General features: G+C 41.6%; 2 protein-coding genes across 7 annotated transcripts in view; one reads left to right on the top strand and one right to left on the bottom strand.

Moving 5' to 3' along the window:
- ralgapa1 (Ral GTPase activating protein catalytic subunit alpha 1) overlaps positions 1–5,543 on the bottom strand; it is a 60,821-nt gene extending 55,278 nt beyond the window's left edge. For 5 of the 6 annotated variants that reach the window (XM_076748941.1, XM_076748945.1, XM_076748944.1 and 2 more), the window contains exons 1-5: positions 5,142–5,512; positions 2,066–2,176; positions 1,869–1,918; positions 789–846; positions 206–249 (exon numbers count right to left, since the gene is read on the bottom strand). In XM_076748941.1, coding sequence (XP_076605056.1) covers positions 206–249; positions 789–846; positions 1,869–1,918; positions 2,066–2,176; positions 5,142–5,247 — 369 coding nt within the window. In that variant the 5' untranslated portion in view covers positions 5,248–5,512. Of the gene's footprint in view, positions 1–205; positions 250–788; positions 847–1,868; positions 1,919–2,065; positions 2,177–5,141 lie in introns of all 6 variants that reach the window. The other variant, XM_076748942.1, reaches the window with a different exon arrangement.
- A 365-nt stretch (positions 5,544–5,908) lies between these two features.
- Positions 5,909–11,592, top strand: brms1la (BRMS1 like transcriptional repressor a). The gene is made up of 9 exons (XM_076748543.1): positions 5,909–6,045; positions 6,738–6,896; positions 7,062–7,152; positions 7,247–7,374; positions 7,466–7,545; positions 8,505–8,601; positions 8,748–8,837; positions 8,943–9,007; positions 9,126–11,592. The coding sequence occupies exons 2-9, from the start codon at positions 6,758–6,760 to the stop codon at positions 9,222–9,224; spliced, it is 789 nt and encodes a 262-aa protein (XP_076604658.1). The 5' UTR covers positions 5,909–6,045; positions 6,738–6,757; the 3' UTR covers positions 9,225–11,592.
- Positions 11,593–11,945: the final 353 nt, after the last annotated feature.

Raw genomic sequence — 11,945 nt, 5'->3', positions numbered from 1 at the left:
TAGTGTAACTGTAATTAACTTGTGAATTACTGTCAAGCAAAACTGATGTTTTTCACTAAATACTCCTTCACCTAGAGAGGAGAGGAGAGGAGAGGAGAGGAGAGGAGAGGAGAGGAGAGGAACATCCCCTTAGGAGGTGGGAGGATTAGAATCGAAGGGCTGACTGACAGGTTGACACAGAGTTACCAGCAAATCAGAGCAGTACCTTCAGAGAGTTCCCAGTGTGCAACAGCTTCTTGAGGATCAGCCCTGAGAGAGAAACACAACAGACAGTGCACAGTGAAAATAACTTGAGGCCGGCCAGCTCTGGTAACGTTAAAAGTCAACTTTAAATACAATTGGAAGTGAAAAAGAACTGAGTTGAACCACACTAAAAACATTTTAGGGAAAATGAAACGCCTTGTGAACTACATAGCTGTAATAGATACATAGAATACATAGATGTTAATGAACTTGTAAAGGGAAAAAGGCCATCTGTCCTACTGATTCTTAGGGGTGTCAGCGATGATAAACAGTTTGACAGCCTCAGCACAGATGCAGGATAAGAGGAGAACAGCTTCACTGCACCGTGCCATGAATTCTTCCCTCTGCAAAGTTTTGTTGCTGGTTGGCCTCTGACATTACATGAAATAATCTATCACGTGAGTGGCTGCACTGTTCAAAACTGGTTAAACCTGATTCAACGACACACTGCTTGCCGGGACAATCTGATCTACTGCACACATGAAGAAGATCGGCTGCAACACGTGTGTCAAGAAAGGGGTTGAGGAGGGGTTTGTGTGAGTTACCGATGCTGTGGAACTGCCATCGGCTCTGGATTCTCTCAGGGAGGAGCTGGAGGATTTTCTGGAGAAAAAAAAAAAGACTCTGATATTGAGAAAAATATTATTTTGACTCATGTGTTATGAGCGAGTTTTATATATTTGGCCTTTCAACTAGGGGTGGACGAAATAACCTAAAATCTACTATACAGGGATAAGCTGTCCCATTTACTGTGATAATAATTAATGATTAAGATGTCACTCGTTGGTTGGCTGTTTCACTGGATTCAGACAATTTAAAAAAATGAAAAAACTGCTACAGGTATACATCTAACTCAGTATGACATATATATAAGTAATCAGTTATTCCACAAACTCATATTATTGTGTGGACTCTAACTTTATCCAAGTAGTCACTGGACTTGTGCAGCCTTGTTCTCAATTGAAAGTGTACGAAGGGCCAAATGGAGGTCAGGAACACACATACTGACTCTGGTATCTTATCATGGCTCCTCTAAGCACCACCACTGAGTTATGAGTGTTGCTAAATGCCAGTGGTCTTAGTTTGAGGTCAGTGCCAGCTGGTTGCTGTGTTACTGACCAAGAACACACACAGAAAGTCAGAGCACATGGAATCACAAACACTTCAGTGATTTACTTTCACATAATGACAAAGCTCCATTCTGCAGTGTCTGTAGTAGTGGTCCACCAATATGGGTTTTTAAATGGCCGATGTGGGCATTTAGAGAGCAGGGCGCCGATGGCACATATATAATGCTGATCTCATGTTGTTTTTCTGCATCTGATAAAATGCAATTTAATAATAATGAGATTCAATGACTTAACCTAAATGAATATTTATTTTAAATGTTACTGTCTGCATCGTCTCTGCTTCAGTAGATCTGCACTCTGCCTGCACTGAACACAGACAAACATTGGGAAAAACAAAGTGCAGTGTCTCTGACGTGTCTGTAGATATGTTTTGTTTAATTGGTCTTGTGAGCTCAGGAATCTGCCAGATATTGCCCCATTTAATTGGTCTCTTACTACTATTTACTAAGGATTTTCTTCCAGTTTGATTAGGAATGTGCAATCATATTGTATTACCTCAAAGATGAAGAGGATGGAGTCCAGCTCCTCCCTCTGAGACTTGTGACCTGAAACACACACATTAGCTTGAAAGACAGCACAATGATATGACTAAATAGCAATGCACATTGCTTTATTTCTACCTTGTGAAAGCTGACCAATCAGAAATCATCACGACTGTTCAGCTCTTGACAACGACAGTGAGGAAAACGTACCTTTTTGCCTGAGGCTGACCTCAATGGTGACAAAGTTCTCAAAGAAAACATAGTAGATATGGGAGTAGTTCAGGTCGAAGAACTGTTTCAGCTCTGAAGGCTCTGCATTTTCTGGAAAATCAGAGGGGAAATAAAACTGAATTAACAAACACACACACACATCCTCAAGAGAAGAACACTAAGGTTAACGCAAAACGGTCGACAAACTTGTCCTCGACTAGATCAGAAATATGAACTTTCTTAGTGCTGCAAGTGTCCGACATCTGGTTCCATGACATCCTCATCATCATACCTCACATCAACTTGACCACACATGTCCCTCTGTTCACTTTAACAACTAGTTTTCAGTCAGAGAAAAACTAAAAAATGAAATAAAATATGGCAATATAAAGATCAGAGGACAGGGAGACTATTTCACAAGAAATATATCAGTAATGTGATTTTAAAATGGACAATTAAACCAGCTCTCTGTCCATTTTTAGTCTACATTCTTCAGACTTCGAAGACATTTCTGAATTTTCATCACAGGAAGTAGGAGTTTGAGTAATGTAACCTCACTGCAGGTCCAGGTTCTCTAAATATGCAGCTCAGTCTGGGTCCAAGCTAGTTTCAGATAAATTGCTCTCAAGAATGGGAAGTTTACATTTGTGTTTTGGACTGAATCTCAACACCACTGGCTATCATCAGGGAAGGAGACGCACTGACTGAGATACAGAGATAAAGCACACACTCATACTGAGAATACAACCGACACTACAGTTCAGAGTCACAACTGAAAGAAAACTCACAAGCATGTACGGCTACGCACTGACACACACAACCACATGCACAGATACACACTCAGAAGAGACTCGGGTGATGGTCTCTGGGTTTGTTTATATTAAGTCTTAAAGCTAAACTCTGTCACATGGGTGCAAACACACACACACACACACACACACACACACACACACACACACACAGAGGCTGTTTGTGTTCTATGACATAGTGGTTGCCCTTGTAAGGTCTTAGTGGTCTAGCTGAGCAGTTTTCTATCGTTTCCACTGGGGACTGACATTTTAAACACTACCTGACTGCACACATCCTCGCATAAGCTGATGTACAAAAGCTATTTTATTAAGCTATTTTTAACTGGGAGCAAATTATTTAGTCACTCTTCGCATGCTTTCACACTGCAATATTGAGTAGTAGCACCGAATACTATTTTGACTCAGTCCACAATGACCAGAGCTTCATTTACCTGTTGTTCTACGTCACAGTCAACAAGTATGAACCACTAATCTGTAAAAATGACCTGCTTTATTCTGAGGTTTCCGTAATGGTCTGGTTTCTGTTTGTGTACAAAGACAACTACGCTCTGCTAATATTGGACGGAAATTCTGACCTTGTGATGTGATATTGAGACAACATTTTCCGTCATTAAATGAACTGAGCAAAACAGCTTGTAAATGCAATCTTATTTAGACAATGGCTTGATCATTAACCTCCATGTAAAAGGTAGTAAACGTTTGGTCAGTATCCTACTGTAGGGCTAACTGTGTTTGTTTTTTTTGTTTTTTTTGGTCTGACATCAACAATGGGGCCAAACAGGGCTGGGAAGCAGTTACTTAATAACTGGATTGCATCAAAGGGATTGCAAAACGATGAAAAAGCCTCCTGTTAAACTATTCCTTCAGATCAGATATAAACTATCCTATTACAAAACCTTAAAACAACACCCCTAGTGCTCACTCTCTGTTTCCTTCAGTGGCAAAGGTAAACACTTTCCTGGGGAGCGTCTTGTTTGAGGGTGTGGAAAACTGGTAATTACAGTAAGTTTTCATGAGAATGATGGCGACATGAACAACAGCAGCATGGAAGAGTGATTCTTGCTGTAGGGTATTTAATTTAGCCTGCTTGCTCTTTAAGTGGCATGGCTCCAGTTATCAGTTATCATAATGGTGCCCATGTGCATTTTCTTCAAGTGGTGTACTGGCAGCACGATCATTAAATCTGTGTGGTTAGCTATTGTTGAGCTGTCTGAGCATTCCTTCTCAGACAAGTGTGTTTGTGTGTCGCCTGACTCTGTGCTTGTTATCAAGGTTTTGTGCTCCCCATAGAGCACAGACAGGGGGCACACCCCTTTCTCTCCATGTCCCACGCACATACACACAAACACAGAGCCCAGCCGCTCTTACAATAGAAACAGGAAGTTGAGCTACTGTATAGACACAGAGAGAGGAAATAGTACAGGCCGTCTCCCTGTCCGGTCAGTGTGTATGTGTGTATGTGTGTGTGTGTGTGTGTGTGTGTGTGTGTGTGTGTACACATGTGTGAGCAAGCGTGTGTCAGTGAGAGACACATGCGCGCGCACACACACCATTACCCTGTCATCCTCCCCATTCTCCCACAGATTCAAAACACTGCAGTTTGTGTTGTAACACATGTAAACACACGTTAAAACAACAACAACAACAACAACAACAACAATCAGCATTTCCCACGAAACCCCGCCTGGAGAAATCACAACAGCCTGACTAACATCATATAGCATCACTGTGCATAAATCTTACGCAGTCGGCTTCATACACATGTTCTCACACGGTAGTAAAATCATAACACCCGATTCCCCTCGATGCAGACCTTCAGTCAAATTCCATTCAAAAATCTGACAATGTAATACACTTGCTGCTAACGCTCGTTTTAAGCTCCTCTAACTCGACAGATGATGTTGACAGCGGATGCAGATACTCATAAACTTTTCAGCACATTTTAGTTTAGCCCGTATGTACAATGCTAATACTGCCCATTATAGTCCTTCTGAGGGAAACACACAAGAGCAACAACTTTAAAAATTTACGAATATCGAAAAAAATACGAGATATAACGTTTTGCAGAGATGCCGAATTCGTAACAGGATACTAAAAATATGAAATTATGTTAAAGTTTTTTACAAAAAAGCTGTGTCTCTGTTTACATGCAAAGCAACTTTGAATTTCGAGATTTTCGAGATGAGTTTGGTGTGGCATTCCCTGTATGCATAGACTGGCACGTAGAAGCTAACCTGTTAACTGATTAGTAATGATTTTTAACTTACCTATGACTATTCTGAGATGCTTCAGTCTCGTCAATACGTCCTTCTTTGGGTCCAACACTTTCTGTGTTGATTTTTTAACGTCCCCATGAGGCTTTTTGGAAAACATTCCTGGGGCAGAAGACACAAGAATGCGATGGTAGACAGCAAGGAGGGGCTAGCTGTGTAGCTACTTAAACAACCTCAGCTAGCGTTAATCTTCAAACTATAACGAAAAAACGTTGTCTCTGGGTCATTTAGAATGCTGCGCTAGCAGCCCTCCGCAACAGCGCGGAGTATATCAAGGGATAGATTTTGCCGGAGAAGGCACATTCTGTTTAAACTAAGACAAATACGAAAAACGTAGCGGGGCAAAGCATCCATCCATCGCACCTCCCTCCCACAACAGTCCGCAGCCTGAAGGCTAAACTAGCTAATCGGCTAGCTCGGCTGTTCACTTAGAAAACATCATGGCGGAGAAGGGAGGAGGCAAAACAAAATAATGGATAGCAGAGTAATTCAACGCCAAGCAAACTTTCGCTTGCCAGTTTGATCAATACTGTATAAGAATGTTGTTAAATTGTACTATACGTCTGGCACAAACAGTATTTCCGATTTTGCTGGCCTTAAAGTTTTAAACGACTGTCGCCAATTCTGCTCGAACTCTCCGTCTCAAGCTATAGTGCTGAATCCTGGGTAACGTAGTTTAGGGCTGGTTGGACGACGTTGATGATGAACACGTTCGCGATACAGAAAACTACAGTTCCCTATGCTAGTTCGAGCGCCCGAGTGAGATTTGTTTTTAGCTTAGCTGGGACACGAGTGAAATTGTAGCTGACCGAGAGGGAAAAAATAAAATTGAGCTTGTTCTCTCTTAATTTTGTTTTTCTTTCAATATTCACACAAGCGTCCAGCACCTTCCCATCTTGTGAGTTATGGTTTATGTTTAAGTTTCCTTAATAATGTGTTTTTGTAACAGCTCGTGCCAGTCTTCCTTGCTACTGAACTATACTAGGTTGCTAAAATGCTAACGTAATGCTAACTAGATGTGTTGTCGTTTATGTGTGTTTCAAACAGTTTAATCATTAAAATAGGCAAACAGCTAGATCTATTTGTCAGTTAAAATCACTTTGTATGAGTAATTTTTTCATAACTAAGCTCAACCACTATAACAAAGCCTTCTACCAATGAGGGTTCATTCTTATTTTCCCCAGTACCCCAGTGTTTCCGGCAACATTTCAAGAAGAATTTCCCAAATTGATTCGACATAAATATGTAGATAAATGAAGAAAAAAATATGGAACATTATAAAACATCTGTCACTGGGAGTAAAATTACGATGGCTGCCCCACATTAGCACTTGATGAATAACAATCGGTATATTACACTTTCAAATGGATAAAAAGTGCAGAAATTTCATCCTCCAACCCTAAGATTTTTCAGAAATTATATAATCATATCAGGTGAAGGAAACAAAATTATTGCGTTCATCAACAAGCCATTTGTAATTACTTTGAACTGCCAAGGCATTTCAGTCAAATATGTTAAAAGTCTAAAGCTGTTTGTTTAGGTAGAACCGGCTCAAGAGCCTGACATTGTATTTGGATCTAACTCTACCAGTCTGACGTTGACTTGCCGTCATGCCGGTGCATCGTGACCGGGAGAAGAAGGAGAGCACAGCAGAGGAGATGGAGGTGGAGGAGCAGGAGCAAGAGGCATCCACCTCAGAGGAGGAGGATTCTGACACCTCCTCTGTCTCCGAGGATGGAGACAGCTCTGGTGAGAAATTCCGAAACAGCGGAAAATGAGCCCAACATTCTTATTCAGATGACGTTAATGGTTGCTGTTATTTCAGTGCATGATTCTGATAAAAATTTGTTGCTGCCGAAGGTTTGACCGGACAGTCATACTCAGTGAGATGTGTGTGTCTTTATCATATTCCAGAAATGGATGAGGAGGACTGTGAGCGGAGGAGGACAGAGTGTCTGGATGAAATGTCCAACCTGGAGAAACAGTTCACAGATCTGAAGGACCAGTAAGACCGAAACTGAAGTTTACCGTTTGTCTTTGGAATTTATTCATTCATAGGAATTAGCTATGGCCACACTTACACCTGTGTTTGTGTTCAGGTTGTATCGTGAGCGTCTCAGTCAGGTGAACAGCAAGCTGGGGGAGGTGGAGGCCGGCCGGGCAGCAGAATATCTGGAGCCCCTGGCAGTCCTGCTGGAGAACATGCAGGTCCGCACCAAGGTGGCAGGTAACTTCAACACACACAGACACACTCGAAATGATTACACACTCCGGCCTCCTTCTTCACCCTCTTACTGTGTGTCCCCTCTCTTTGTCAGGCATCTACAGAGAGCTGTGTCTGGAGTCTGTGAAGAACAAGTATGAGTGTGAGACCCAGGCAGCATGCCAGCACTGGGAGGTTAGACACACACATGCATGCACACACAGAGACACATCTGTACTTGTATCCTTGTGATCACACTCGTTGACATAATGCATTCCCTAGCCCCTAAACGTAGTTCGAACCTAACCCTTAAAACTAAGTGTTAACCCTCAAACAAACCTTCAAAGGACTGTGAGGTCTGGACAAAATCTCCTTGCTTTCCAAAAATGTCCTCACTCCTAAGATCTAAAACTCACATTGGTTCTTAGAGATAACTGTACAAGTACACACACACACCTTCACTGACATAATCTCTAGCCCCTATACCTAACTTTAACTCAAATTGCTCTTTGAAGGTCTAGCCCAAAGTGTGGACTAGGCCTGAACAGTTCATCGGAATATTATCCAAATCGTAATATGGCCAGGTACAATGTTCAAATTGCAGGAGCTGCAATTTTCTGATTAAGGTAAAGTGTGTCAGAACGTATCACTATAAATGAACCACTGTGCTGCTGCAGAGCCGACAAATCATGTTCTCCAGACATAAGAGAACATGCTTGTTTGGTACAAACCCCAGCAAAAATCACATCATCATCATTTTTTCGTAATCACGATATCTGTCAAAATAATTGCAATGTGATTTTTTTTTTTGCATATCGCTAGGCCCTAGTGAGGACAGGCTAAAATGTCCTCTATCCTAAGGTCTAAAACTCTAGTTGGTCTCTGCAATGATGGACACACAAATACACACACACACACACACACACACACACACACACACACACACACACATATACTGCAGAGGTGATACATTGTCTTTAGTGTCCTTGGTTCCGTGAATCATGAATTTGAATTAAAGTAAGTGCATTGTGATCCATGTAACTACAAGTGGTGTATATACAGTATGCTTTTAGATGCATGCTTGTGTGTTAGATGTGATTGTTTTTTTCTAATACTATGTATGTGTGTGTGTGTGTGTGTGTGCGTGTGTGCAGAGTGAGAAGCTGCTGCTGTTTGATACAGTACAGAGTGAACTGGAGGAGAAAATTAGAAGACTGGAAGAAGACAGACACAGCATAGATATCTCATCAGGTAACACACACAGAACACAGTCATTACATCATGTCAAGTCATGCGCATGCAGCTCGATACAAAGCGTTTTACTCACAGGAATCCAGCTCTGTGTGTGGTATTCAGTGCATGCACAAAACATTTTAATCTGTCTCTTCCTCTGTCAGAGCTGTGGAATGATGAAGTGTCAGGAAGGAAGAAGAGGAGAGATGCTCTCAGTCCAGATAAGAAGAGGAGACGACCTTCAGTGGTGTCTGATATCCTTCCACTGTCAATACCTCTGTTACTGTTTTCTATAAATCCCAATACTTGTATCTGGATGTGTTCTGGCTCCCTGTGGCACTGCCCTTAACCCCACTCACGTCCATATATTGTTTACATGCTGCCTGACTTGGACATCCTGGAGGACTGGACAACTATTAGAAAGGTTAGTAAATGCATCCTTTAATAACCAGGGCTGTGTCCTTGTCCCATGGTGGCATTAGTGTGTGTGTGTGTGTGTGCAGGCTCTTTTAACAACCATGTACGTGTGTGTTATCCTCCAGGCCGTGGCCACGCTGGGTCCCCACAGAGGGAAGACCGACGCTGACAGCTCCGTGTTCCCATTCAGACCAGACAGAAACAGGTCCATTCTCAACTGCTGAGGAACACACACACACATCCAAACACTCACACGTTAGAAGACGCACCCAAACACACAAGGACCTCAAACACACGCGCGATACATGCAAACATACATATGACACACATTTACATCTGCATGCACAAAAAAACGCACACAGCGGAACATTCGTCGGACTCTTCCCACAATCCACTGCACTCCTCAGCGAACAGCGACACCAGTCGGTAAGCTGCCTCTCGTGCCAACAGGCACACACAGTAAGGACTCAAGGTCTGCTTCCCTTTAAAGGACAAACAGGTGTAGAAGCATTATTCGCACTGACCCGTTACCAGTACTTCCAGTCAGAAACTCCTGTGTGTCCCACATCTGCGTTGTTTTCAGGGAGCAAAACAAAGAACACTGATGCAGCACAGAAGAATAACTAGACACAGAAACTTGTATTGACTGGTGCCTTCTAACTGTTTAGCAGAAAAGAACAAGCCGCAGCAGACAGCGTGTAGGTGACAGACATTAGCATTTTTTCTTTCTCAGTTTTGTCAGAATAGATTTTAAATAGAAGACTTATACTCTACAGTGTCACCTGCTATGAAAGAAGGGTTAAACATGAGCTAAAGAGGCCTTACGTCATGTTTACATGTTCCATGTGTGCGACATCATCAGGCGGTGTTTGATCTCAGAGCATCACAACAGTTTGTCTGTCACATGTTGGATTGAAATGATTGCTGCCAAATGATTGTCAGTCCTTTAACGGCTGACATTTTGAACAGATCCCTCCACTTCCGTTAAAGTTTTTAACGCTCCCAGAATCGAGTACTTCAAGCCTTGATTTTGGCTTGATTGCAGCAGTGTCAGCAGACCCTGCAGCTGAACTTCAGGTGCCATTATCTGACGTGGACGCCGTTTAACAGGCACACCAGAAGACACATGGAGAGTTTTCGCAGTTGTTTCGCAGCGTTGTATTGACCAGCAGTTCAAATATCTAAAATGGAGTTTTATTTGGTGTTACTGGAGCGTTTAGAAAGTTTTCCCTCATGAAGTGATCAGCTTTCCTTTCACAGGCTCTACATCATTGTGTGTCATTATCAACACTGATGTTGAACCTTAAAGCTGGACAAAGCTTCCTTCCATGACATGTGAGGAAATACTGGTTTATATATGAACCCTGTCAATTTGTGCCATATTTGACATTTTTTGTGTGTTTTTATGTGGATCTGTTTAAATGTCGCGGAAGAAAAATAACTGCTTTTTGATCAAAAGGCAGTTTGTACAGTTTTTTTTTGTTGTTGTTTCAGAGAGCGTCCAGACCTCCACAGTACCTGCACATGAAATGAAGCTCTGTCAAATGTCTGTTTCAGATTTACAGTTTGTCACTGTGATTGCGGTTGAGACAAACTCAGTTATAGCTGTAATTAAAAGGCAGAATGAGGAAAAAGATTTTTCAAGATTGTGTGTGCACATGCGGCCAAGACAGAAAGGAATACTAGTTAGATTTAAACCATCTGAAGCACAAATTCAGGGAGATATCACATTTGTACTGGACCCTTTTCAAACCACCAGTGGACTTCTTCACACCACCAACTCTGTCAGCAAGTGGTGATAAGAACACAGCGAAAACAGGGATTACTTCATTCATTCATATTTATTCTTTTTTAATCCTTTTTTCCTCATCAGACTCTTAGAAAATCCTAAATTGTTGTGAATACAGGTAGTTATTTTCAAGTGGATCGCCAAGTCAATTTACCCCCTCTTTATTTACCACTACAATATCAAACCAGTGTCAGTAATGCAAACATTGATGGGAGCCACATTCACAAAAGTATTTCATCATAACTGAATGTAATACAAAGAACATGTGAGAGGTGAAACCCCCAGGTATCCCTTTACAGTTGCTATTCAACAGGTATTACTGTTACATTCTCTTCACGTGCATCTACCTCTGCTGTCGCTCACTCTTTAAACTTAAATCCACGTTTGGATTATTACTCAAGAACCCGAAAATGCTTCCATGTTTGTGACCAGCCTGACAAGAGCTGACGTTGTTGTTTCAGTGTGTTACAGATTAATATGGCTTTGTAGATTTGATAGGATTTTTTGTGAAGCCTCCTGTGATGATGACTCATTGTACAAACAAGGAACTGAACCGTGTCCTTCCGTTTGTACCCCGCCACCGAATCTTCACAGATACAACACGCTGTTTAGAAAGGACGGTGAACAAACTGCCACTTAATACTGTCGATTTGTAACCGGAGCTTTTTAAAGATTGAGGTGGTGGGGATGTTAAATTCAAAATCAATATTTTTGACAGTTCATGTTAATGTATCAGGTACATTTGTGTCTTTCTTGTTGATGATGTTGGTGGTTTTTACCATTAAAAGTTGTTTTATAAGTACTCCGTGGTGTCTCTCTGACTGTAATTTTTAGCAGTGAAGAAGACGCTGACAGCAAGGTGTAGGTGAGCACAGTGATGGTTCACGTTACAGAGAAAGAACTGACAGACCAAAGAGAGCGTCCATATTTTTAGACCTGGCTCTTTGTAAGCATTAACCTCACTAATAACAATGAAATATTTATCAGCTTCAGAGTGTTTCACAGGGCCTTGAAGACAGCACATGAAAAGGAAGGCAAGCCTGCATTGATCTGAGGACTCGACAGCAGCTTATATTCTAATAAATTCACTATTGATCAAACTTCAGAGCATTGCTAACTTTAGAAGAACGTGTTGTACATTATCTACGTCAAGCTA

This window comes from Chaetodon auriga, chromosome 14 (genome assembly GCF_051107435.1).
Source record: "Chaetodon auriga isolate fChaAug3 chromosome 14, fChaAug3.hap1, whole genome shotgun sequence".
Taxonomy (NCBI): Eukaryota; Metazoa; Chordata; class Actinopteri; order Chaetodontiformes; family Chaetodontidae; genus Chaetodon; species Chaetodon auriga.
Note: the sequence above shows the minus strand (reverse complement) of the source record. Positions and strands in the feature narration are given on the sequence as shown.